At 53.3% G+C, this 21,791-nt stretch overlaps 1 protein-coding gene across 6 annotated transcripts; it reads right to left on the bottom strand.

Moving 5' to 3' along the window:
* Positions 1-1,253: 1,253 nt before the first annotated feature.
* Positions 1,254-20,175, bottom strand: DENND2D (DENN domain containing 2D). Of its 6 annotated transcripts, none has more exons than XM_078072615.1 (13): positions 19,840-20,175; positions 18,518-18,679; positions 15,044-15,219; positions 14,045-14,157; positions 13,274-13,343; positions 12,492-12,569; positions 11,213-11,353; positions 9,965-10,113; positions 6,275-6,452; positions 3,239-3,280; positions 2,743-2,827; positions 2,183-2,213; positions 1,254-1,757 (listed from the first exon to the last, which is right to left on the bottom strand). In XM_078072615.1, the coding sequence occupies exons 1-13, from the start codon at positions 19,895-19,897 to the stop codon at positions 1,733-1,735; spliced, it is 1,308 nt and encodes a 435-aa protein (XP_077928741.1). In that variant the 5' UTR covers positions 19,898-20,175; the 3' UTR covers positions 1,254-1,732. The 6 variants fall into 6 exon arrangements, with proteins under 6 accessions (XP_077928741.1, XP_077928738.1, XP_077928740.1 ...); XM_078072612.1 differs by having other exon boundaries at positions 2,183-2,422; positions 19,840-20,107; XM_078072614.1 differs by lacking the exon at positions 2,183-2,213 and having other exon boundaries at positions 19,840-20,141.
* Positions 20,176-21,791: the final 1,616 nt, after the last annotated feature.

Here is a 21,791-nt window from a genome sequence, read left to right as displayed (position 1 = left end):
AGTTTGAAATGAGAACCAGGTTTCTTCACTAACTATAATCCAGATCTGTTTCCATTGTGTGTAGATAGTACAGTTGCTTGAATGGAGGGGGACAGCAGAAAAGAAACTATTGGCTAAAACAAGGTATCTTCTTACTGGTTTTTATTTATACCCTGTTTCCATAACCGTGGGTGAACAGTAGCTGCACTGCCTCAGCTGGCAGGCGGAACTCTACTTTCTTGCACTCTTAATGCTTCCATTAATCCCATGTAATCTTGAGTAGCAGTGACCGTGAAACCTTCCATTTCTTTGCTAGACTATAACAGTAAAGAGAAATCTCTGTTTTTGCTTGCTAGCAACTTCTCCAGCATCTGGGGTAGAGAAGTGCATGCAGGAAAATGCCAGGGCACATACACACATTAAAAAGGTGAAAGTATTGAAAGACAAGAGGCTTCTAAAAGTTTCCCACCCCTTGCAGTGTTGGAACAGAAGCTGCCATTAGAAGTATAGAGGGAAGGGGCACCTGGGTGGCTCAGTGAAGCCATCGACTCTTGATTTCAGCTCAGGTCATGATCTTCAGGATTGTGGGATCGAGCCCCACATCAGGCTCTGTGCTCAGTACCAAGTCTGCTTGTCCCACTCCCTGCCATGCTCGCTCGCTTGCTCTCAAATAAATAAATCTTAAAAAAAAAAAAGTATGGCGGGAAGATGGTTGAGGTGACCACTAAACTCCTTTGGACGCTTAAGATTATAATACTCTTTTCTGAAAGGGAAAAAAGATGGCATTGAGGCAAACCCTCTACCTGTAGCTAAAGAGTTGAGCTGGGCTTCTCAAAATAACCAAGTAGGAAGTTGGATGTCTACAACTGGAGGCTCCAAACCAGAAGTGATGGGCAGACAGACCTGTCTATGGAGGCAGCATAGAGCTCTTTCCCAGCTTCTGGGAACTGAAATTTCTTACCCTCAAGTTGCCCTAGACCGCAGAAGCTTCCCTGGCCAGCAGCCTTTCCTCCCAGGTTCTGGCAGGCACACGTGACTGGAACCAAGAACTGTTGCCCTGTCCCAGTGCTGTTGCTGCTTCAACCAGTGTGCCCCGCCTTCTGTTAGAAGCAGAGCTGCTGACCGCATAGCTGTCCCACTGCAGACACAGCCCCAGAGTTCGGGGCCACTGTGCCCACGTCCCCCCTCCCAGTCCGTTTACTCTCTCATCTGTGGCCTTGTGCTCCTGGTTCTCCCCCCGCCCCCAGAGTGGAAGCCAAAGATAACACATAGACAACAAGGAGATGTTCATCTTTATTCTTAGCTTCACATGTCCACAGACTTCTTTTTATGTGGAGAGACGGAGCCTTTGGGCCACAAGTGCTTTCCGTGTTGAGGATTTTGTAATAGTGGTTCCTGGAAGAGGGCAGTCACGGCGACTTCTGAAGCTCCTCAGCACCTGTGCTAACTGCGGCCTGCCGCCCTGCGCTGCCCGTGCAGAACATGCCGCTTGGAGCCCAGCTCTGAGCACACAGGCCGAGCCTTCCAGAGTCTAGAGAAAGCTGATTCCGGGGGTCCCAAACCCAAGACCTGGCTACCAGGACCTGGAAGAAGGCTGTGGATTCTGGAGGCGGCAGCGTACTTTGCCGATCCCACCATGCTGGCAGGGGCCAAAGTCCAAAACGGGCCTGTGAGTCCAGTCCCTCCTGTTGACCACAGCTCTTACTTCACAGTCTTTTCCCTTGATTTCTTCTGTTTCTTCTGTTCCTCATATTCAAGTATCTTCTGTTGGAAGTAGCCTGTGGGTTATACAGGTGTTAGAGGCACGTCATCTGGCCAGGCGGACGATGATGAGTTTAGGAATGGGGATCAAAGGAACCTCTCTGCTCCCCGTGCTCCCCCGCCACACCCACATTCCTGTTAGGATTCCCATGTCCTCATGGGCCTCTCGAGAGCCAGGTACTCAGTTTGGCCCCAAACCGGGGCTACAAATAGAATAATTAATAGAAATTAGCTCCAGACTAAAACAAAGAACAACTTGGACAAAATGGCAGCCCAGAGGCATTTTCTGAGGCTTCAGCTTATTTCGGTCCAACCCCACCGACAAGACTCCTGTCTATTTTGCGGGCTTCCAGAGCCAATGCTCTTCATCCTAGTGCCACACCTGACTTGGAGGCAGTGACCCTCTCTGGCCTTGGAATGATAGGGGCCTGTCACCGTATACCTGCAGGAGGGTTCCTGCTCTTCTCCGCTTCCTGGATGAAAAGAGAGAAGAGCTGTGTCTTCACAAACTTCTTCACAAATCGGCGGTTGGCCTTGGAGGTCAGAGCCTTATAGAAGGCCCGTTCTTGGAAGTGGCCTTGCCCATTTGCCTCCCGCTTGATATAGGAAGCATAGTGGCCCACCGTCTTGACAAAGAACTGCACAAATGGGCCCGAAACATGCTCGTTGAGCTGTTCTGAAGCTGCAGGAGACACACAGAGGCCATCTCAGAAGAACCACCCACTCCTGCCTCCATGTGCCTTCTGAGGCAGGCCGAAAGCTCCTGGGGAAGCAGCTAGGGTCGGGCTCATGACTACTGATTAAAATGGGAGACTGGGTACAGGTTCTTCACCATTGCTTGGGAAGACTAAAATCTCACACTCAGACTTGCCCTAGAATCTAGGCCCCTGAGACTGGCCCAGGACTGCTGAGTGAGTGCATTTTAGTTCTGGCTGGGATGGTTGGGAATCCTGCCCTCAGGTTCTGTAGAGAAACCCAAAATAAGGGGGACCCAGGACTTACTCTGTGGCTCATTGGTCCCCTGACCAAGGGAGTCTAAGATGTCATCCTGAAGCTTGGGTGGAAGGATATCTTTTTCGTCACCAACCTAGGAGAGGAGAGCTCGGAAGTCAAGCAGTCCGGGAGGAGGTGTGCCGTGTTGGTACAAAGCCTGAGGAGGGCATGAATTCTACACCCCGACTCCACCCCAAGTTGGTCACGTAGGAGAGAAGCAACAGAAGCCGCTTCTTGGCCTTCCATCTGACTGTAAACATTAGCAACTCTCCCCTGTATCCCTGTGGCACGGGGTTTACATCCCTGCTCTAGAGGCACCAAAACCGATTGCCTGGTAGTGAAGCCGTTTGCGTCTTTGCCACGGGCTCCTGGAGAGAGATCTTACTAGCATGGGTTCTCACCCAAGAAAAGCACTTCAAGTTTGTGCAAGGAGATGGCGCACGGGAGACACTAGAGTGATGGAGTTGGTGGTGGGCCTGCAGGGGGCCGGAGCCCAGACACTTACCGACATTAAGAAGGTTCCTTCACAAAGATTCACCAACAGGACCTGAAATAAACAGAAGGAATGGCTTTCTCTCTTCCCATCAGAGACCTCAGGAGCACTGCACCTGCATTTCTGCCTGTGGCTGCACCTGTCGGCCCAAGTGGGCAACAAGATCAGCACCGGCAATTCTCCCTTCTGCCTGACACCCTCCTTTCTCACCACCCTTGGAAACCCCAGGTCCCTTCCTGGGGAAAGGCAGGAGGGTGTAGGAAGGTGGAGGAGGAGCGCTGAGGTAGGAGAGACTACAACTGGGGAAGCCACAGCCGGTCACTCTCCTAATGAAACACTGATCGTAGGAATGGCTTCTATATATGGAACATTGAGCACACGGCACACACGATCAGGCTTTGCACATTTTCTCTCCTTCAATCCTCCCCACGCTCCTGTAGAGGGAGGCACTATCCCCATTTTGCAGATGAGGAACCAGAGAAGTTGCCTGAGGTCCTACAAATAGTAGAACCGGTTTCCAAGCCTAGATTGAGCTGTCCTAGGTACTGCGTCCCTCTCCTCCCCACGCCTTCAGCTCCCTGCCCTCTGATCAGATTTAGGCCAGCAGTGGACACCTTTTGATCTTTTAATGCTTGCAACAACTTTATGTACGATTGCCCGGGAGTCCTACTTTAAAAACTCCCTGGGATTGTTGGGCCTTCCCGAAGGAAACAGGAAGAGAAGGAAATGAGCCCAGGGCAACAGGAACAGGGAAGGAAAGGCAGTGAGGAGACCATGTGTCTGCAGGCGGTGGGGAAGGCGAGCACAGGGCTGGCACTTGAGTTCATCACTGCCGGAGCGGCCCTCCGTCTAGACCTGACATTACAAATTGGCATCCTGCTGGTTAGATTCCAGCCTGCCGATCTGTTTCTTTGAGCCTCAGAGTATTTTTAAACAATTGAGTTGGTTTCCAATATTTAAATTGGAAAATTTCACAGCAAATTTGCTTTGGGGGCTTCTGAAAAGTCAGTAGCTCTAACACTGGTTGGTCCACGTTTCTAAAGGACCATGTTCGGATGGAATGGAGTGCAGCTGCCTCCTTTAGGCAGGACCTGTGCTCCGCAGTTTACCAGGATCCCCCAGAGTCTGGGTTGGTCATTTAAATGCCTGTTGGGCCCATCTTTTCAGTTTTGACTCTCCGTAATGTCAGTACGGTGAATGATCCTTCTATGCACCCTTCTTCCAAATAAAGGGAAAGAGGAACAGGCAAGTGTGCCAAAAGACAGAACAGGCAGTGTCATCATGCATCCTCAGGGGAGAAAAGCTGAACTAGCCCAGGCCTGAGGCCTCTTGAATACACAGGCTCAGATGCCGTTCTTTATTCAGGGAAGGCTGTTCATTTCAGGGAGCTAAGAATGTGCATGAAGAATTTTTTTGTGAAGTTCCCCAAAATCTTTCCAGTATTTGCTATATTACTGTCCGTCGAGTAATCCCTTCCAGAGCTTCTGTGGGCAGAGAATCCCCCCACAGCCACAGTTGGCCCCTGGCCCTCCCCCTTCCTCATCCCCTGCCCATTTCACAGAGCAGCTGCTGAGGACTAAAATGGGCCAAGGCTCTTGGATAGCAGGAGCTGCAGTCTGGCTGGCCTTGGGGTATCTTCCTGCCTGGCTGTTGGGGGGGGGGGGGGCTGGAACTGCAGCGTCAGCAAGTTTCATAACTCCTAGGGTTGGGACATTTTAAGTCATTGCCAAACATGGGGCTGCTACTCTGACCCAGTTAGTCACATGGCAAAGGCTGCTTCAAAGGGCCCATCTACTCAGCACTTCTGAGGAGGTCTGGGAAGGCCAAGGAAGCGAGGAAGGGAAACAGCCCGTTTCTTTACTTCCCGGCAACACTTTGTATAAGAAGGGCTTTGGTTCCATCTGTGGTGCTAGGTTCCATCATTGCCTGTGTGGCCTCGAATGAGTCAACAGTTCGCTGGACCTCCGTTATTTCTTATGCAATTGGAAGAAGTCCTCCCACCAGGGCTGGTTCCTGCCTCTTTAGTAGCTTACAAGACCCACCTCTTCCCTTGGTCAGCCCTTTGCACAGGGGAGTCCATGGTTGGCCAGCGCAGACGCAACTAAGTAACTCTGGTGGCTCGAGATTACAGTAAGGTGATCTTCGGAAAGTGGCTACCGACAACTCAAAGCAGAGTGCACGTTTTGAGTTGTTTTTCCAACACTGGAGATAGCTTTATGCTACCAATGCCCATTTTCACCACTGAGCCCTCTGGTGTGTCTGGGGCATTGCTAAGAAATAAGATGACAAAATCAAGGGGGATCTGGACCTATATCCTTATTAGCCAAGTGCGCTCTGAGGTAATCAGAAAGATAACTTGGGGCACCTGGGTGGCTCAGTTATATATCTGACTCTTGATTTCAGCTCAGGTCATGCTCAGATGTGTGAGATTGAGCCCCACATCGGGCTACGCACTCAGCTTAAGATTCTCTCCCTCTCCCTCTGAGCACCCAACCCCCCCCCACCGCCACTTGCATGCACACACACCCCCTAAAATAAATAAATTAATTAAAATTATAAAAAAGTTAACTCCTGCTACAAAAATCTGCATTTTTCAAGACTCATAGTTTGTAGGAGGGCTACGTTAGCTCACTTGCAAGGAATGCGAATGAATTCTAGTGGGCTGTGTGTTGTATAGACCAGCTGTGCTTGTCCATTCAGATGAGAGATAGGACAGCCCAAAGCCTGCCCTTTGGAACTAACTGACCTAGGACAGCTGAATGACCCCTGAATAAGCTGCCCTTACATCCAAAAGGAAATCGTTCAGGAGGAGGAAGCAACCACTTACTGAGCATCAGTTATGTTAAGCACCAGGCTATGAGCTTTTTGCAGGTTATTTCCCCTCAAATCCCTAGCACTTGAACACCGATATCCCCATTTTACAGATAAGAAGCTCGGGCTTAAAGAGGTGAAGCAACTTGCTCCAGGTCACACAGCGGTTGGCAGCAGAGCCCAGGTCTGACTCCAGCTGTGCCTGGCTCCGAGTCATGCCCTCTTCTAGCACCGTACCTCTTCCATGGGGCTATCCATGACCTGCTGCTGAAAGCGCATTTGGACTCCGACCATGAAGGGAGTGGGGCAGCAGACAGTGTCCAGAAGTCTCTCGGGGACAACGGGGATGTAGGTGTGTGCCCAGCTGAAGGGGTAGAGCAGCGCGGCAGCAGCATGGATGCACTGAGACAGGGTGCTGGGGACAGGGCACAGAGAACACGAGTCAGACAGGCCTCCCTGCGCCTCCACCCCTATGCAGCCCCCATGGCCCCTCCCCCGCCAACAGTAGAAGCAAGTCTGGGAGCTGTGCTGGTCGCAGAGCTTGTGAGGAAGGGTAGCTGGGAGCGGAGGGACGGAAACCAGGAGAGGCTGAGCCTCCTCTCATCAAGGACAGGGCCTCTCTCTGATCCTTCTTTTCTCAGTTAGTTTTCTCTCTCACCTCTGCACAAAAACACTAGTGGCCCCAAAGAGGAGGGGAGAGGAAATGCCTTCACTCCAGCGAATCACGGGGTGAGCCTTCTATAGCCTCGCCACTGTGCTAAGGATGTGGAGACCAGGAAGTCCAAGGCACTGACCCTGCTTAACAAACTTACAGCGTAGTTAAGGAGACAAACATGTAAACAGTGGAACACAGCAGAGAGGCCAAGCCCTATTTCCTCCTTGTGGCTATCCACCCTCACCCCCAGTCTTTACCTCTCACAGCTCCCTCTGGCCCCTCGACGTTATTTAAAGTTAACAGGTTGGTGCCTGAGTTAGCCTGGGAAATTCCTAGATTCCAGGAACCTTTGCCCAGCGATTGCTAGCCGGAAAGTCCCAGAGAGGTGGCTCCTCCACCCTTCCAGTGAAGCATTCCCTGCGTGATCACTGCTTTGGTCACAGCTCAGGCAGACTCCTCACCCCACCCACCCTCCAACACACACACCCAGCCCCGCTCTCTGTCCTCCCCACGGCCTCTTCATGGCTCTCCATTTCTCCAAACAACCCTCCTGCCAAGGCCAATAAAAACACGCATGCAGGAACCCTGTTCCAGTTCTTGGTATGGAGCTCGCAATTCCTGAGTTAGAAAGACTGAGTCTCTGAGGGTCCAGCCAAGGCTGAGGCTGACTGGAAGTCCCCTCCCTGCCTGGGCTTCGGGAGCCTGGCAAACTCAGTGTGGGAAGGAAATGGGGAGTGGTGGGATTCCCCTGGAGAAAGTGAGCACCTGAGCGGCGAATCCTGCCAACCTGGGCCTGTATCCAGGTCAGCGGGCACCTGGAGTCACCCTCACTTCCTTAACACTGATCTCAGGGGAAAGGCAGGAACCCCAGCCCTAGCCACAACAGAACCTTCTCATTTTTCTACAGGGTTGAAAGTGGAAGTGCTATTTCCAGAGCAAAAGATTACACCACTTCCATGAAGGATTTGGCTTACAATTAGTGCCTTTTTGGTTATCACTGATTTTGTAGAAGGTTCAACCCACAGCCTTTACTCCCTGCCCAAACTTCCTTTCCTCTAAAACCCATGATATCCACCTGGCCCTCTGGCCTAACATTTGAGTCCCTAACGTCCTTTTCTTCTTCTTCCCTAAAAGACAGAACCAGGGTTGTCAACGCAATCTCATTGGCTTTCTCCCTCCCCAGACAGCAATAGACGGTCAGCCTCCCACTGTTTCATATTTTTCTCCTCCATTCTGTCACATGTCTCCCCGTGTTTTTCTCAGACTTGAGGCCCCTAAGAGGCAGAGACCAAGACATGACAGTACCCTTCTTTGACTGTGCCCAGAGATATCTTCAACTGTGAACTTATTATTAAGGATAGCAGCTAGCTTTTGCACAGCAAAGGAAGCCATCAATAAAATGAAAAGGTAACCTACAGAATGGGAAAAGATGTGTAGATGATATATCTGATAAAGGGTTCATATCTACAATATATGAATTCCTACAACTCAGCACCAAAAATTATCATCATCAAGTGACTAAAAAATGGGCAGAGGACCTGAATAGACATTTTTCTAAAGAAGACATACAGATGGCCTAACAGACACACGAAAAGATGCTCAACATCACCAATCGTCAGGGAAACGCAAATTAAAACCACCATGAGATATCACCTCACACCAGTCAGAATGGGTAGTATCAAAAAGACAAGAGATGACAAGTGTTGGAGAGGATGTGGAGAAAAGGAACCCTCGTGCGCTGTTGGTGGGTATGCAAGCTGGTGCAGCCACTGTGGAAAGCAGTGTGGAGGTTCCACAAAAAATTAAAAATTGAAATACCATACAACCCAGTAATTCTGCTGCGTGTTTACCCAAAGAAAACAAAAACACTAATTTGAAAAGCTACGTGCACCCTTATGTTCACTGCAGCACTATTCACAATAGCCAAGATAGGAAAACAACCCAAGTGTCCATCGATTGATGAATGGATAAAGAAGATGTATATACAATGGAATATTACTCAGCCATGTGAAATAATGAAATCTTGCCATTCATACCAACATGGATGGACCTAGAGGATATTATGCTAAGTGAAATAAGTCAGACAGAGAAAGACAAGTACCATGTGATTTCCCTTCTATGTGGAATCTTAAAAGCAAAACAAAACAAACAAAAGCAGAAACCAACTCATACATACAGAGAACAAACTGGTGGTAGCCAGAGAGGAGGTGTGAGGAAGGATGGGCAAAATAAGCAAAGGGGGTTAAGAGGTACAGACTTCTAGTTATAAAATAAATAAGTCGTGGAGATGAAAAGTACAGCATAGGGAATATAGTCAATAATATTGTAATAGTATTGTATGGTGACAGGCATTGACTACACCTATCTGGGTAAGCACTGCATAATGTATAGAATTATTGAATCAATATGCTATACACCTGAAACTAACATAACACTCTATGTCAACTATACTTAATAAAAAGTAATAATCAAAAGAATAAAAATAAATAAGTAAAATTAAAAGACCCCCCCCCCAAAAAAATCCCAGCTAGCTCTTACCAATATGTATGCACTTGGGAAAGGTGGTAGGTACCTAATGTGCACTGTTTCATTTAACCCTCGACACAACCTTATAAGGTAGGTACAATTGCTATCTTGATTTTACACATAAGGAGATCATGACTTCAAGAAGTTAAGAAACTGACCTAAGGGGAAGCATACAGCTAAAGGTGGAAGAATATATTGGATTTGAACCTTGTTCTGCTGATTTCAACATCTCTGCTTTCAACCACTAGAGAATTCTACATATCCTAAGGTCAATGACCATGTCTAGTTTGTCCCTATCTTCCTGATGTTGACACACAATAAATGTTTGTTGGATGAGTGAATAAATGGATAGATGAGATGTGTTTGCCCTTAAGGATGACGGGCTTGGCCTCCATACCAGCATACGCCTTCTCACCCTGTCCTGTGCCCTGCCTCCCTCCCTAAGCCATCAGGAGTAGAATCACATCTGCACCCACCCTGACTGGTCTCCGCCTGAGCTGTCCCAGGAACACTTCAAGCCCTGCTCAGAGCTAAATCTGGAAATTTCTTTAGGCTTAGGAAGCAATCAAGTTTGGAGGCAGAAGCAGGGGAATTGCAACAGCTGTTTCTCTACGAGGCTTAGTACAAAATCAGACCTGGAGGCTCGCAGGTCCTACAGCCGGATTCCCTCAGAGAGCCCTCCAGCCTGTCCTCTGAACCCGGGGGTGCCAGTCAGCCCAGGAGAGCTGCTCAGCGGCTGGACCCACCTGAGACCTTCTGCCAGAAAGATGATTCTTCTCTCGAGCACCGCAGAGGCAAAGATCTGAAGGATCTGCTCAAAACGGAGACAGCGCAGCAGAGAACTGAAATCCACGTGTTCGAGGTGGGAGTCCAGGGGCCGCGTCAGGGAGATGAACTGCAGGGGAATCAGAGAGAGGAGGGATCGCCACACTGAAAAATCACAGGGCCGCGAATGCTGGGCCTCCACCGGCCTCCGCTCCATTCGTCCCACCGACGTACATCGGACCCCGCTCCTCCCCTCCTTTCCCTCGCGCTCAGGGCCCTGCGGACGGGTCCGGAGCCTGGTCCACAGGCCGGCCTGCGCCCGCCCCTCCATGCACTCTTCCTGCCCAAGGGCCTTCGCGGCTCAGGCCCCCTGGTCTCCGCCTCCCTCCGTCTCAGAGGCCCCCTCCAATTCGATGTGTGTTTCCCATCATGTTCTCAGGAAGCATCCCGTGCCTTCCCATTCATCACTGTCACGCCATTTTAAATAAAATACTTTCCTCGTGCGTTTACTTATTGAACATCTGTCTCCTCCGCTAGACTTTAAGCTCCAGGAGGTCAGGAATCGCATTCATTGTATTCACCACTTCATATCCAGAAAATAGTACAGCTTGGCGCATGGCAAGCGTTCCGTGCTTATTTTGGGAGAAAGGGGAAAAGCCTAGCCCCCCCCCCCTTGTCTTTAGGTGGGGAAGCCAAGGTTCAGAGAGACACACGGATCCTCCGCAGTCCCCAGGGTCAGGACTGGGATTCTTAAAACAATGTCCTACTTGGTGCCTCGGTCTGCTTAGTGCCTGCAACTGTAGCATCCCCGTGAGGCATGGGTGGGGATGCACGGGTGGGGATGGATGATAAGTAGACTGACGGAGGCCATCAGGTAGAGATCCTGGACACACACGGGAAGATGGGGGGGAATGGAGACAAGTGGTAGTTTGGGGGCTGTGGGCATCATCCATTCTAGCACCAGGAACCTCAGCTTACATGTTTTATTATAAATACAAGTCTTGGTGGCTTGAACAGTAATGAGGTACTTGTGAGCTTCAGGTTGGGAGGATCAGAAACCGTGGGTTTGATTCTCAGCTCTGTCGGTAATTCCAGTCGGGCCCCCATCCCTGCCTGGCTCAGTCTGTCTGTGCTAACCCGGTGGATGGCAGGACTGAGAGAGCGGTGCCCGCCCCCCACCAAGCCTGCCCTCTCCAGCCAGGGAGGGGCTCATGTACGCAGTAACCCACCTCCGTGCCTGAGTCGGGGATGAAGCTCTTGAGGGTGACGGTCTTCCCGGGAGCAGGGAAGGCTGCCTCTCGGAGGCCCTGCATGAACGGGTAAATTACCGCCATGGAGATCTGGTGCCTCTTCTCCACCTCATCCAGGATCTGCAAGGCAAGGTATGGATTGTGGGAGGCAAGGCTCAAAGGGAGCCACTGGGAGGCGGCAGAGGCCCCACGTGTGAGCCTCCCCCCTCCACTACCCCACCAATCCCATCCCTGCCCTGCTCCACTACCCCACCAACCCCACCCCTGCTCTGGTCCAGCCAATCCTTGAGGACCTTCCAGGCCCCTCCACCAACTGCTTCCCTCTCCTCTCTGGCAGAGCCCAGTCTGCTGTTTATCTCCTGCGCAAGAGGAGACCTGCTGCCTTCTTCCTCTTACCTTCTTTACCAGGCCCCATTCCTCCTAGCTGCCTTCCCCCCAGGAGTCCTCCCAGAGTAAATCATCATCCACGATGGTACCATGTCCAGTCATGCTGGATGCAGTGGGAGCTCGAAGCCTGGGCCTCTTGGGTGACACTCGGCCCTCCTACTTCCACTGGAGACTCCCCAGAGCCAGGGCCAGACTCCATCCCTCAGAACACTCCGCCAAGCAAAGGTGACAGTGTCCCCTCCTCATCCTCCCAAAGGCCTGCTAGGGCCAGAGCACACTGAAGCTCTTGCGTGGCCACCAAGACACACCGCATTCACTCTGAGGACCAACTCAGGTGTACTGACGCTCCAGTTACTCCAGCAGGAGAAGCCCTAGAGAACTCCACCCTCCGAGGAGTCGGAGGGAGTCTCGGAATAGTATACTATGACCCTGTATAGTAACTATCTTCATTATTTGTTCAGTGTTCCGCGTTTCTCACGTCACTTCATTGGAGCCTCGCGCCAGACCGTGAGTCAGGGAGGTGAGGGATCATTGCACGGCTTTGCCAGATGAGGAACGGGAAAATCCCGCCTCCTAACCTGGGGCTCTCCCTGCTGTCCTGCTCCAGGTGCTTTCTTCGCTGACCAGAAGGGGAGCCTGGGCTCTCTGCAGGGGAGACAGGCCCCTGGGTTCAGCGCCCACTTTTCTCTAAAATCAAGTTGAGCCCAAGCTCCTCTCTGCCTCAGTTTGCCCAAATGTGCCTTGGTTTGCCCCCGGCTGTGAGGGAAGAGCTCCACTCAGGGCCCCGGGAGCACAGATGGGTCAGGCGGCCAGGCAGACCTGGGAGCTGAACAGGCCCCACAGGCCCCGAGGAATCCCGCTCCACCTCTACCTTGGAGAACAGGCCGAAGCAGCCGATGCAGCTGATGATGCAGTACACCTTGGGAAGGCGAGGGCCACGACCGGCAGGCTGGGGAGGGACAGAGAGGCTCCTTCAGTGCTGCAGCCGCCCTAGGGCTTCTCCCAGCTGGGGCTGATGGGGCACGAGGCTGGGGCTGGGGGGCTCACGGGGCAAGGGGGTGGGCAGAGGTGGGCAGAGGTTCTGTTTGTGGCACGGACAGCAGGAAGGCCGGAGCGGCCACCCAAGTCAAAAGCAGATGGCCTGGAAGGGGCCAAGCCCTGCCGCCACCAGCACCAGCACCATCTGGGGTCTGCAGAGCAAGGGAACAAGAGCGCTGTGGAGACGAGGGAACGGCTAGAGACGACAACACTGTGAAAGTGACTTGGAGAATCCTCTCAAGACCCAAGAATCATTGTCTGAATCCCGGTCTACGCTCTGGGAGGCTCCAGGGCCCGAGGCAGCTAGGCCTGGGTACAGAAGCTGGAGGGAGGATTAGGTAGGAGCCTCCCACGGGGCGAGCTGTTGAAAGCCTGGGGGAGAGCAGAGACCGCAGCATGGCCCGCGAAGGTCCCCTGGGTGGGGAGAGAGGGGCCTGCGTCCCCATTCCTGCAGGGGCGCAGAGGGCACTAACATGGCAGCAGGTGCTGGGCTGGGCTCTCCCGGCAACCACCACTGCCAGGGAGCCTTGGCTTTTGCAGCTGAAGCTTGAGCAAGCCCAGCTGTGGAGCGGAGCAGGCCGCAGAGAGGAGGGGGCAGTTCTGAGTGGCACAGACCAAGAGGCGCCTGCAGTATCCAATCTTCCTGCTCCCATCCACGTTGGTCAGGACGAAGGAGAAGGTCTCCCTGAGGAAGAGCAGACATATGGTTTGCATTTACTTACCGGATCTAAAAGAGGAAGGCAGTCAGCCTCAGACAGATGCTGAGGGGGGTCAGGAGGGCAGAGGGGAGCTGCTGATTGATTAATCATGAGAGTAATAATAACATCAATAATTTATTATGTGCTTATCGGCACCCAGCTCTAAATATACCCCCTCATTTAATTCTCAAAACAACCCTTTGAGGGGGGTTCAGTTACTATCCCCACTTTAAGGACAAAGGCACCAAGACTGAGGAGGTCATTCTTATCCAAAGTCATTTGACTCAAAAGTGGTAAAGCCAAAATCTGAACTCAGGCAGCCAAATTCCAGGAGTGATGCCGAAAGGGACTTTGCCACTTTGCCTTCTTAGAAGCCAAAGGCCTTCCATAAAGTCCAGCTTCTGCCAGAAACAGTCAACACATGGCGACCGTCATTCCCAGGATAGGTGAGAGATTCTTGCCCTTCTCTGGACACAGGTGACTGACTGGTCAACCTGGTTAGTCAAGACCATTGGCCTTGGGGGACTCCAGGCAAGATGCTTATAAGTGAGTCAACTCCAGTCCCTCTGCGTCAGGAGGTAAGCTGGTGAGAAACTGGCATGCACAGCAAGCCACAGGGCCCACAGAGCTCACACTTGTCCCTTCTCCCCTATTCACAGATTCCTCTGTCCCAGGCCCGAGCAATTACCTGGGATACTCAGTGAGCGGTGCCCACTCATTCCCATCTGGGAAGCAGAACAAGGGGATGGCTCCAAGCAGCCGCTCCTCCTCCTCCTGTTGGCCCCGAAGCAGGTTCTCCCGCTAGAAGGAACGGGAAAAGAAGCCAGTGAATTGTGGAGGCCGCGGCAGGCGGAGAGGGCCTGAGCATTGGCAGCTTCTTTTTGAGGCTCTAGATCAGTGTGAGAATAAGCCTTCCTGCTGGCATGGGGGCTCAAGTGTGCCTCAAAGTCACTCGGCACAGGGACTGCAGTCTGGGGCTGGACCCACCCCGGGGCTGGAACAGCCCCTCCTAGGCCAAATCTACACGAGCCTGAGTTAGACATCAGGATCCTAAGGACTCACATAGGCAGGAAGGGGGCCAGGGCCTCACTGAATACAAAAAGGCCCAGAGGCTGCCTGGCCTCCTGGGAGGGCCACGTGAGAGAGCTACCATATCAGAGAAGAGAAGTGGCCAGCTCAGCTGTCGAACCGTTGGGGTTAACAAGAAGGATGCCCTATCCCCACCCCTTACCCTAGCCCAGGCGCAGACAAGAAGAAGCCTGGTGTCTGGGCTGTGGCCATAGGCTGAGCCTGCCCACCAGCGGTAAGCCGGCCCCACCCTCTCCTTCCCACCCACCCCAGGGAGGGGAGGCCTGCAAGGAGGTCTGGCAGAAGGCAAGCCTCTCTACAGAGAAGGGTGACTGAGGACAGAATTTGGAAGAATGAGGAGGCCCCAAAAGGGGCAGAAGAACCCGCCTCCTTTCCCGGCTAGGGAGTCCAGGTCAGTTCCTCACAAAGAAGCCAGACCTAGATCCTGTGGGTGATAACAGGAAACCGGGCTGGGCCTGAAGAAAGGAGCACTGAGCACAGGGCGGCTCTAGACTCAAGCCCCGGCAGGGTGGAGTGGGAGAGAGGCTCCTCTCCCTACCCCCACTGCCTCTCAAACACCCAAATCCTGTCTCCCGCTGCCCCCTCCTTCCAACCTTACCTTGGGAAACTGGTAGGTGATGGTGGGCTCATAGTCAGCCCCCGAACCCTTTTTTTTGAGGGAAACCACGAGGAGGTATTCAAAGAAGTGTTGCCCTCCAGCAAAGGGGGGCAGACAGTGCTCCTGGGCCCTTTCTGGCTCCTTTACAGCGTCCCTCAGATTGTCCTGGAGAGATCCTGAAACCAAGACACCAAGGCCCACTTGGTATCTCAGTGGCCCGTGCCCCAAGGGGTCTGTGTGGTTCCAGGCAACCTCTCCCCTCGGGGCTGCCATGCCAATGCCAAGGTCCCCGGAGCCTACCCAGCGACCCAGGGCCTGGCACAGGCTGAGAGCCACCTGGGCAGTTTTCGTGCCTGCCCTGGGAGATTTCTGAAAGCGCAGGGAGCCAAGAGGAGGACAGAAACCGCTGGTGTGGAAACCAAGGACATGTACTGGGGAGCCACTCGGGAGGCCCTCTGCCCCAGAGGCAGAGACTGTGCCCACCCAGAGGCGCCCAGCGCAGGACCTGAAGCAGTAAGGCCTGAGCGGACATGGACCTGAATCATAACAGGTCCCGGGGCCATGTGTCTGTGGCCACACCAACCCCGTGGACAGCACGACCAGCTCTGAAATCTAATAGGGGAAGCATCCCGGCCTCCTCACATGGGGGACTAGGTGGAGGTCAGGCTATAGAGACTCTACAGGAAGAGAAGGAAGAAGCAAACAGCCCATCGGAGGGGTCACCCTAGAAAACAGGAAGTGGGCAATTCAGTCCAGACCTGCTCGGAGTCGAGGCAGCCGGTTGCGGAAGAGCCTGAGCATCCCGCCTACCACTTGTCCTTCCATCTTCTCCAGCCTGGGCGGGGGGGGGGCAGGCGCATGGAGCGCTTCCCCTTCCTCCAGCACAAGCTGGCTACAGAAAGCCTGGGAGAGAGGCTGCCGCTTCGGTCTCCAAACACAACTCCATGCAGCCACCCCGTGTGCTGCCTTCCAGATAGGGGAGAGCAGCTTCCATGCTGAGCACCCAATGATTGAGCAAGAAGGATGTGACGGGACCCAGGAAGGCGGCCGAACGCCCGCGTTGACAGAGGCAGCATACTGGCACTGCAGCTATGACCTCAGCTCCTCCCAAGAGCCCCAAGGTGTGGCAAGAAAAAAGGTCACGAGCAAACACCTCTAAGGCCCAGCTGCTTCTGGGCTAAGGGCTGTGAATCCTGTGCTGCAGTCTGCCCAATGGGTTTATTTACAACCTCGGGACAGTGAAGAATGCCCAGCAGCAGCAGACTGTGGGCACTGGAACCTCACCAGCCCCAGGACAGGGATCTGATATCCCCGTAACTCTGACTCCTGACCTTTCACATCTCAACTTGATTCACTACGGCCAAAAAGCCCTGCAAGGCCCCCCTGCTGCACGCTGAAGCTTCCAGAACTTCAGGACTGCAAGCAAGCGCAGAGGACCAAACCTTCCCCACAGCCAGCAGACCACTGCCTCCCTTGATTAAGATAAATAGACTCGGCCTATTAATTCTCTACATGGAAAATTTTCTCTAGCAGGAGAGTTCTGGAAATAGATCCGAACCTAAAACCCTCCTCTCCTGGAGGTAAAAGAAAGAGCAAACTCATCTCTGAGCTGAAGAGTTCCTGATATGTCAGGATGATCTACAGTGGTGCATCTCTCACCAGCCGCAATATATCCTTTTTTTTTTTTTTTTTAAGATTTTATTTATTTGACAGAGAGTACAAGCAGGGGAATAGCAGAGGGAGAAGGAGAAGCAGGCTCCCTGCTGAGCAGGGAGCCCTACGCGGGCTCAATTCCAGGACCCTGGGACCATGACCTGAGCCGAAGGCAGACGCTTAATCAACTGAGCCACCCAGGCGCCCCCCTGCAATATATCCTAAGACTGACTTCTCTCAAGGGACCGGCTCCAGAGCTCCCGCAAAGAATCCCTCTTCCCACATAGGAAGCACTGACTCAGGACATTCTCCCTGGCCCCCAGTAGGGGACTAATTGCATCAGCAGCCTGAGGCTCACTCAGTGACAGTGGAAAGCAACTGGGGTGATCCCTGCCCCACCCCCACTCCTGCTCAGTCTTTTTCCCCTGTTGGGTCAGGTCAATAGTTCTGCCCAAGCTAAGAGCAGAGCAGCTGACCCCCTGGGCTCTAGTGGTGTCTCGAGGCTGTGTCCGGAGGCTGGGGAAAAGAGAAAAATAGCAATAAGTCACGTGGGATTTTCATGTCAATTTCTGAGTGAGTAAATGCATGGGGTAAGAGCCAGGAGGCAAAAGCGTTTGGTGTCCCTTGTCTGCCACTCCAGCAAAGAATTTGCAGCCTTCTGCAGAAAGTGGGTTGCTGGAATAGGGGGAGACGGCTGCCTTGTTCTTAAGAGCTCCAGACCAGGCTTCTTTGGGACTAGTAAGAGCCAGTACTCAGGGGCCCAGACATGACTCCTGGGGAGAACCCCAATCACAGTAAATAAGGATGTCACAAATGCTGTAATGATGAGGACAATGACCCAGAACACTCAGAACTGTCACCACGCCTTACTCACAACCTACACAGACTTGTTGCATAATCCTCACCACCTGTCTGAGGAACAAGTATCTTCCTGATACAGATGGGGAAACTGAGGCACAGAATAACTCAGGGACTATTTAGGGACTATTAACAGAGTCTGTTTGGAGTAGGAATTATGACAGTTCCATGTCTATGCTCCCGCCTTCTGGATGCAGTACACACCAAACATCCCACCAATGTGGGGTGCCTCCTGTTTGCAAGGGTCTTTGAGAACCCAAATCTTCTCACTGGTCATTCCAGAACCTCAGGAAATTATTCCTTTCCCTAAACCCTTTGGGTTGCATTTTCAGCCCATTTCCTCCTGCTTTATCAGGAGAGCCAGGAGAACAGCAAAACTCATAAAATCAAACAAAAGAAGTTACTAGACTTTTGGGCTGAAGCCCAAGAAATCCAGAAAAAGATTGCTTTCTTCTTCCTTTCAAAGAGGTTTATCAACAGAAGAGAAAAGCAGAAGAGAAAACACTCCATCCTATTAATGTAGGTCATCTCATTTAATCCCCAGGGCCCTGGAATGAAATTCCTGTCCTGAGTTTTTTAGCTGAGGAGGGAGTCACCCTTTCTAGGGAAGTCAGGAGTCTGGTTACACTTGTTCCTCCACCAGGAAGCCCCTCCCACAGGCACCCGAGTAAAGTTACAGAACCAGCTAGAGTATAGGTGAGGGGACTCTCTGGAACTTTGATTTGGAAAGCTGGCCCTTCCTTTTCTAGTTCAGCTGCTCCCAACTCAGGACTACCACCACTGCCACGTCTTCCCACCAGGATGACTTACACACACATGTACACCCACCCACACACACACCCTCTTATCACACAATTGCCCTGAGGCCAAAAGGGCAAAAGAAGATGGGGAACTCCCCAGAAAGGTGGAGGGTGTTATGGAAGATGAAGAGGGCACACTCTCCTGGCCTGACAGGTGGCTGACCTCCGGACAGGTAATCCAGGCTGCTCATCTCACAGCTACTCCGTGCCCAGGAAGCTGCTCCAGGCACAATCATCAGCCCAGTTCGGGGGCTGGGGTGGGTGAAACAACTGGAATGTCTCCTCTGGGCAGCAAAAGGCAGAACTCTTCCATTCACACGGATTTCTGAGGGTTAAGGGAGCCCAGGAAAGATCAGGCCAGTACTCTCCGGAGAAAAGAGGACAGACACCAGGCGCGCCAGAGTAGCTGAACTCTTTTCCAGCCATTGCAGTTCCAGGCTCTGCCCCCACTCTGGTCTCTGACCTCTCTGCCTTGAAATAACCAGATACTGTAAGCCTTGGGTTTAGGGAGAACAGCAAGGACTGGGAGTTGGTGGGGGTGGGGGGGTAGGAGTGATGGTAGAAGGGGCGCTGATCTCATTCCCAGATCTCCCCAGTTCGGCGGCCTGGAGTAGGAAGGGGTCTCGCTAAACTTTTTGACTGCCAATGTTAGAAAGCTGGGAACGGCCCCGATTTACTTTCCAATCGGCTCCTTTCTCCTCGGTAGGTGGGAACTCTGGGCCAAGTATCTAAAGGTTACTGCTGCCCAGACACAGGACTGGCTACTGGCAAGCCGAAATAAATGTTTGTTGAATGAAAGAAAACATGAAGGAACTCCTAATCGCGTTCTTGCAAAACCCAGTGCCCCTGCTAAGAAGAAAGGGAACGAAGGAACAGTGACTTCTAACTGAATCCCCACAACCCTGTAATTATTCTCCCCTCACCTGGGGGAAGGTGCGGGGGGGGGGGGGGGGGGGCGGGTGTCAGGAGCCAGGGGAGGCGTGCCCTGTCTGGTCCGCACACTCTAAGGCAGCAGCCGAGCAGGCTCTGTCCCCGGTCTGCTGGGGGCCACGCTCTCCCCGGCCCCGCCGCCCGCAGGTGGGGGTGGTCACGTCGGGGAGCCGAGCGGCGGGGCGGGGCTGAGGCGAGGGCTCCGGGAGGGCGCCTCAAGAACACTGCGGTTGCACCACAAGCTTCCTGGCTAGAAGGACACGTGGCCCCGGGGCCCCACAACTGCTTCCTTTGGCCCGCCGCCTCCCCCCTCGCCCCCAGGGGCCTGGCCGCTCCTCTGACCTCCGACCTCCGCCACCGCCACCTGGCCCCATCCCCTGCACCTGCGCCACCCGCCACTCCGGCTCACCTGGCGCTGGGCCTGCGCTCCTAGTGGCCCTCGGACTGCCCCCGGAGCCGCCCCCCGCGCCACGCTCCCCAGGCCCCCGCCCCGCCAGCCTCGTGGCTCCGACCTCGGGCGTCCGTGCCGCCCCCGCGCCCCGGCCCCGCACTGACCCCCGCGGCCGCGCTTCAGTCTCAGGCTGGCTCGGAGGCGGCGGCCGAGCCCGTCCATGGCCCGGCGAGTGCCCGGCGCCCGTCCCGGGTCCGCGCCGGCCCCACCCCCAAAGTTCGCCCTTCGCGGGCCCGGCACTTTCGCTTTCACGCGGGGGGAGGCCGAGGGCACAGGCCCGGGACGAGGCGGCGCACCTTCCGGACTGCGGGCCAACCCCCGGCGCACCTGGGCGGGCCGGCTCTGCCCTCGGCCCCCCGGCGGGGTGGCGTGGGGTGACAGAGGGCGCTCGACGCGCGTCCGGGAGGGGGCGGCGCCACCGCGCTCCCACCCTCCGTGGGGCGCCCCGGGAAGTTTGACTTGCCGAAGCCCGCAGCCCCCAAACGCGCGGGTGCGACGCGGTCACGCCCTACCTCCGCGGCGGGGGCTGGGAGTGCCCTCTGGGTATCGGTGCCTCTTCCAGGTGGCTCCGGACTTACCTCAGAGGGCACAGAATTCTCAGAGTCAGCACACCCTCCCACCTTTCATCTCTCTCCACCCCGCAACCGCTTTAGCCTCTGACCATTTCCAGATCTTTTGCCTTCTGTGTCCTTGCACCCGCAGGGCACGTGTCCCTCGCTCTTTTCCCTGTTTCACTTCCCTAAGAACGACTGCAAGCCAAGGGCTGCCCTTTGGGTTCCCAAGGAGGGACAGGAGAGGCGCTTAGAGTTCTGACCCTGCCTTCCCTCCAGAGTGTTCTTGGGCAAATCAGCGAAGTGGGGGGGGGGGTAATTCCTGCCCTGCCTCCCCACAGAGATGTGAAAGCTAAGGAACAGAAAGCTCTTTGTAGACTCTTATGTGATACACATGTAAGGGATGATGATGGTGGTGGCGGTGGTGGTGATGATGATGATGATGTCAATTGTAGCTGTCCACACTCGTGGTCTAATCCCAAATCCCCAAACAACCTTTCAGCTCCTCCTCCACCCTTCTTATATTCATTGGCTTCCAAACACACAGAGACTTCAAGCTTTAGTGGTCAGACATGAAAATTTGCATCTGATAAGCCCCACTTGCTTCTGGGCCATCTGCAGGACTCCCCTCTCCCTTCCAGACCTGCATCTGTAGGGTGGGAAGGGTGGAGGGTGTGCGGAGTCCATCCGATGTGTCTCCATTCACAGAGGTTTTAGCCTCAGTTTCAGTGTGGGAGGCAGAGGGCAGAAGACACAGCCAGAAATATGTCTGGGATCTATAGAAATGACCCTCAGACCTACAGCTCCTTTCCCTCTCCCATGAATGGCCTCCAGGTAGCTCTTGTGTCACAGACAGGGTGGGTGAGCAGGAGTGGAGAATCCAGCCCTGGTATTAAACTGTCTAGTCTTTGCCAGGAGGTTCTAAGAGTTGTCTGTACTCTGGGCCTATGCAATTTTGTACTTAATTACACGGTCTGTTTCTGTTCCCTATTCTCTGTGTGTTACACCCACACACAAGGACACATCTCTTCCCCAAGTGTCTTCTCTTGGCTGCCCTGGTGTCCTATGCTTCTCTGTGTAAGTATAGTGGTTGTTCATGATCAACTTGTCCGGTTGGTTGAATATTATTGTGCCTTAATTTTCCCAACCTATTTTACGGTGGTGCCAACCAAATTATTTCCTTCCCTTAAAAACAGATGAAGAAATACATGCACATGCACACTAAAAAGACATGCATGAATGTTCATGGAAATCCTATTTGAAATAGCCTCAAACTGGAAATAATCTCAAATGTCCCTAAACAGTGAAATGGATGGATTGTGGCACATTCTTACAATGGAATACTATACAGCAGTGAAAACGTAAATTAACCCCCGTTGCCTGCATCACACAAATGTGATGTTGAGCCAGAGACCCAGATACAAAAGAGCACATAATGTAAGCTTCCATCTACACAAAGTTAAAAAACAAGCAAAACTAATACATGGTATGAGAAGCCAGGATGA

The sequence above is a fragment of the Halichoerus grypus genome, chromosome 5 (assembly GCF_964656455.1).
Source record: "Halichoerus grypus chromosome 5, mHalGry1.hap1.1, whole genome shotgun sequence".
Lineage (NCBI taxonomy): Eukaryota > Metazoa > Chordata > Mammalia > Carnivora > Phocidae > Halichoerus > Halichoerus grypus.
The sequence above is the reverse complement of the archived record's forward strand: the minus strand, read 5'-3'. Positions and strand labels throughout refer to the sequence as shown.

Bases quoted from the DNA above. Each gene is read 5' to 3' on its own strand.
- DENND2D (XM_078072612.1), bottom strand. From the start codon at position 19,897: ATGGACGGGCTCGGCCGCCGCCTCCGAGCCAGCCTGAGACTGAAGCGC. The intron at 18,680-19,839 runs GTCAGTGCGGGG...CTTAACCCTCAG, and splicing joins ACTGAAGCGCGGCCGCGGGG to AAATCCGTGTGAATGGAAGA. The intron at 14,158-15,043 runs GTAAGGTTGGAA...CGTTCCTTCTAG, and splicing joins TCACCTACCAGTTTCCCAAG to CGGGAGAACCTGCTTCGGGG.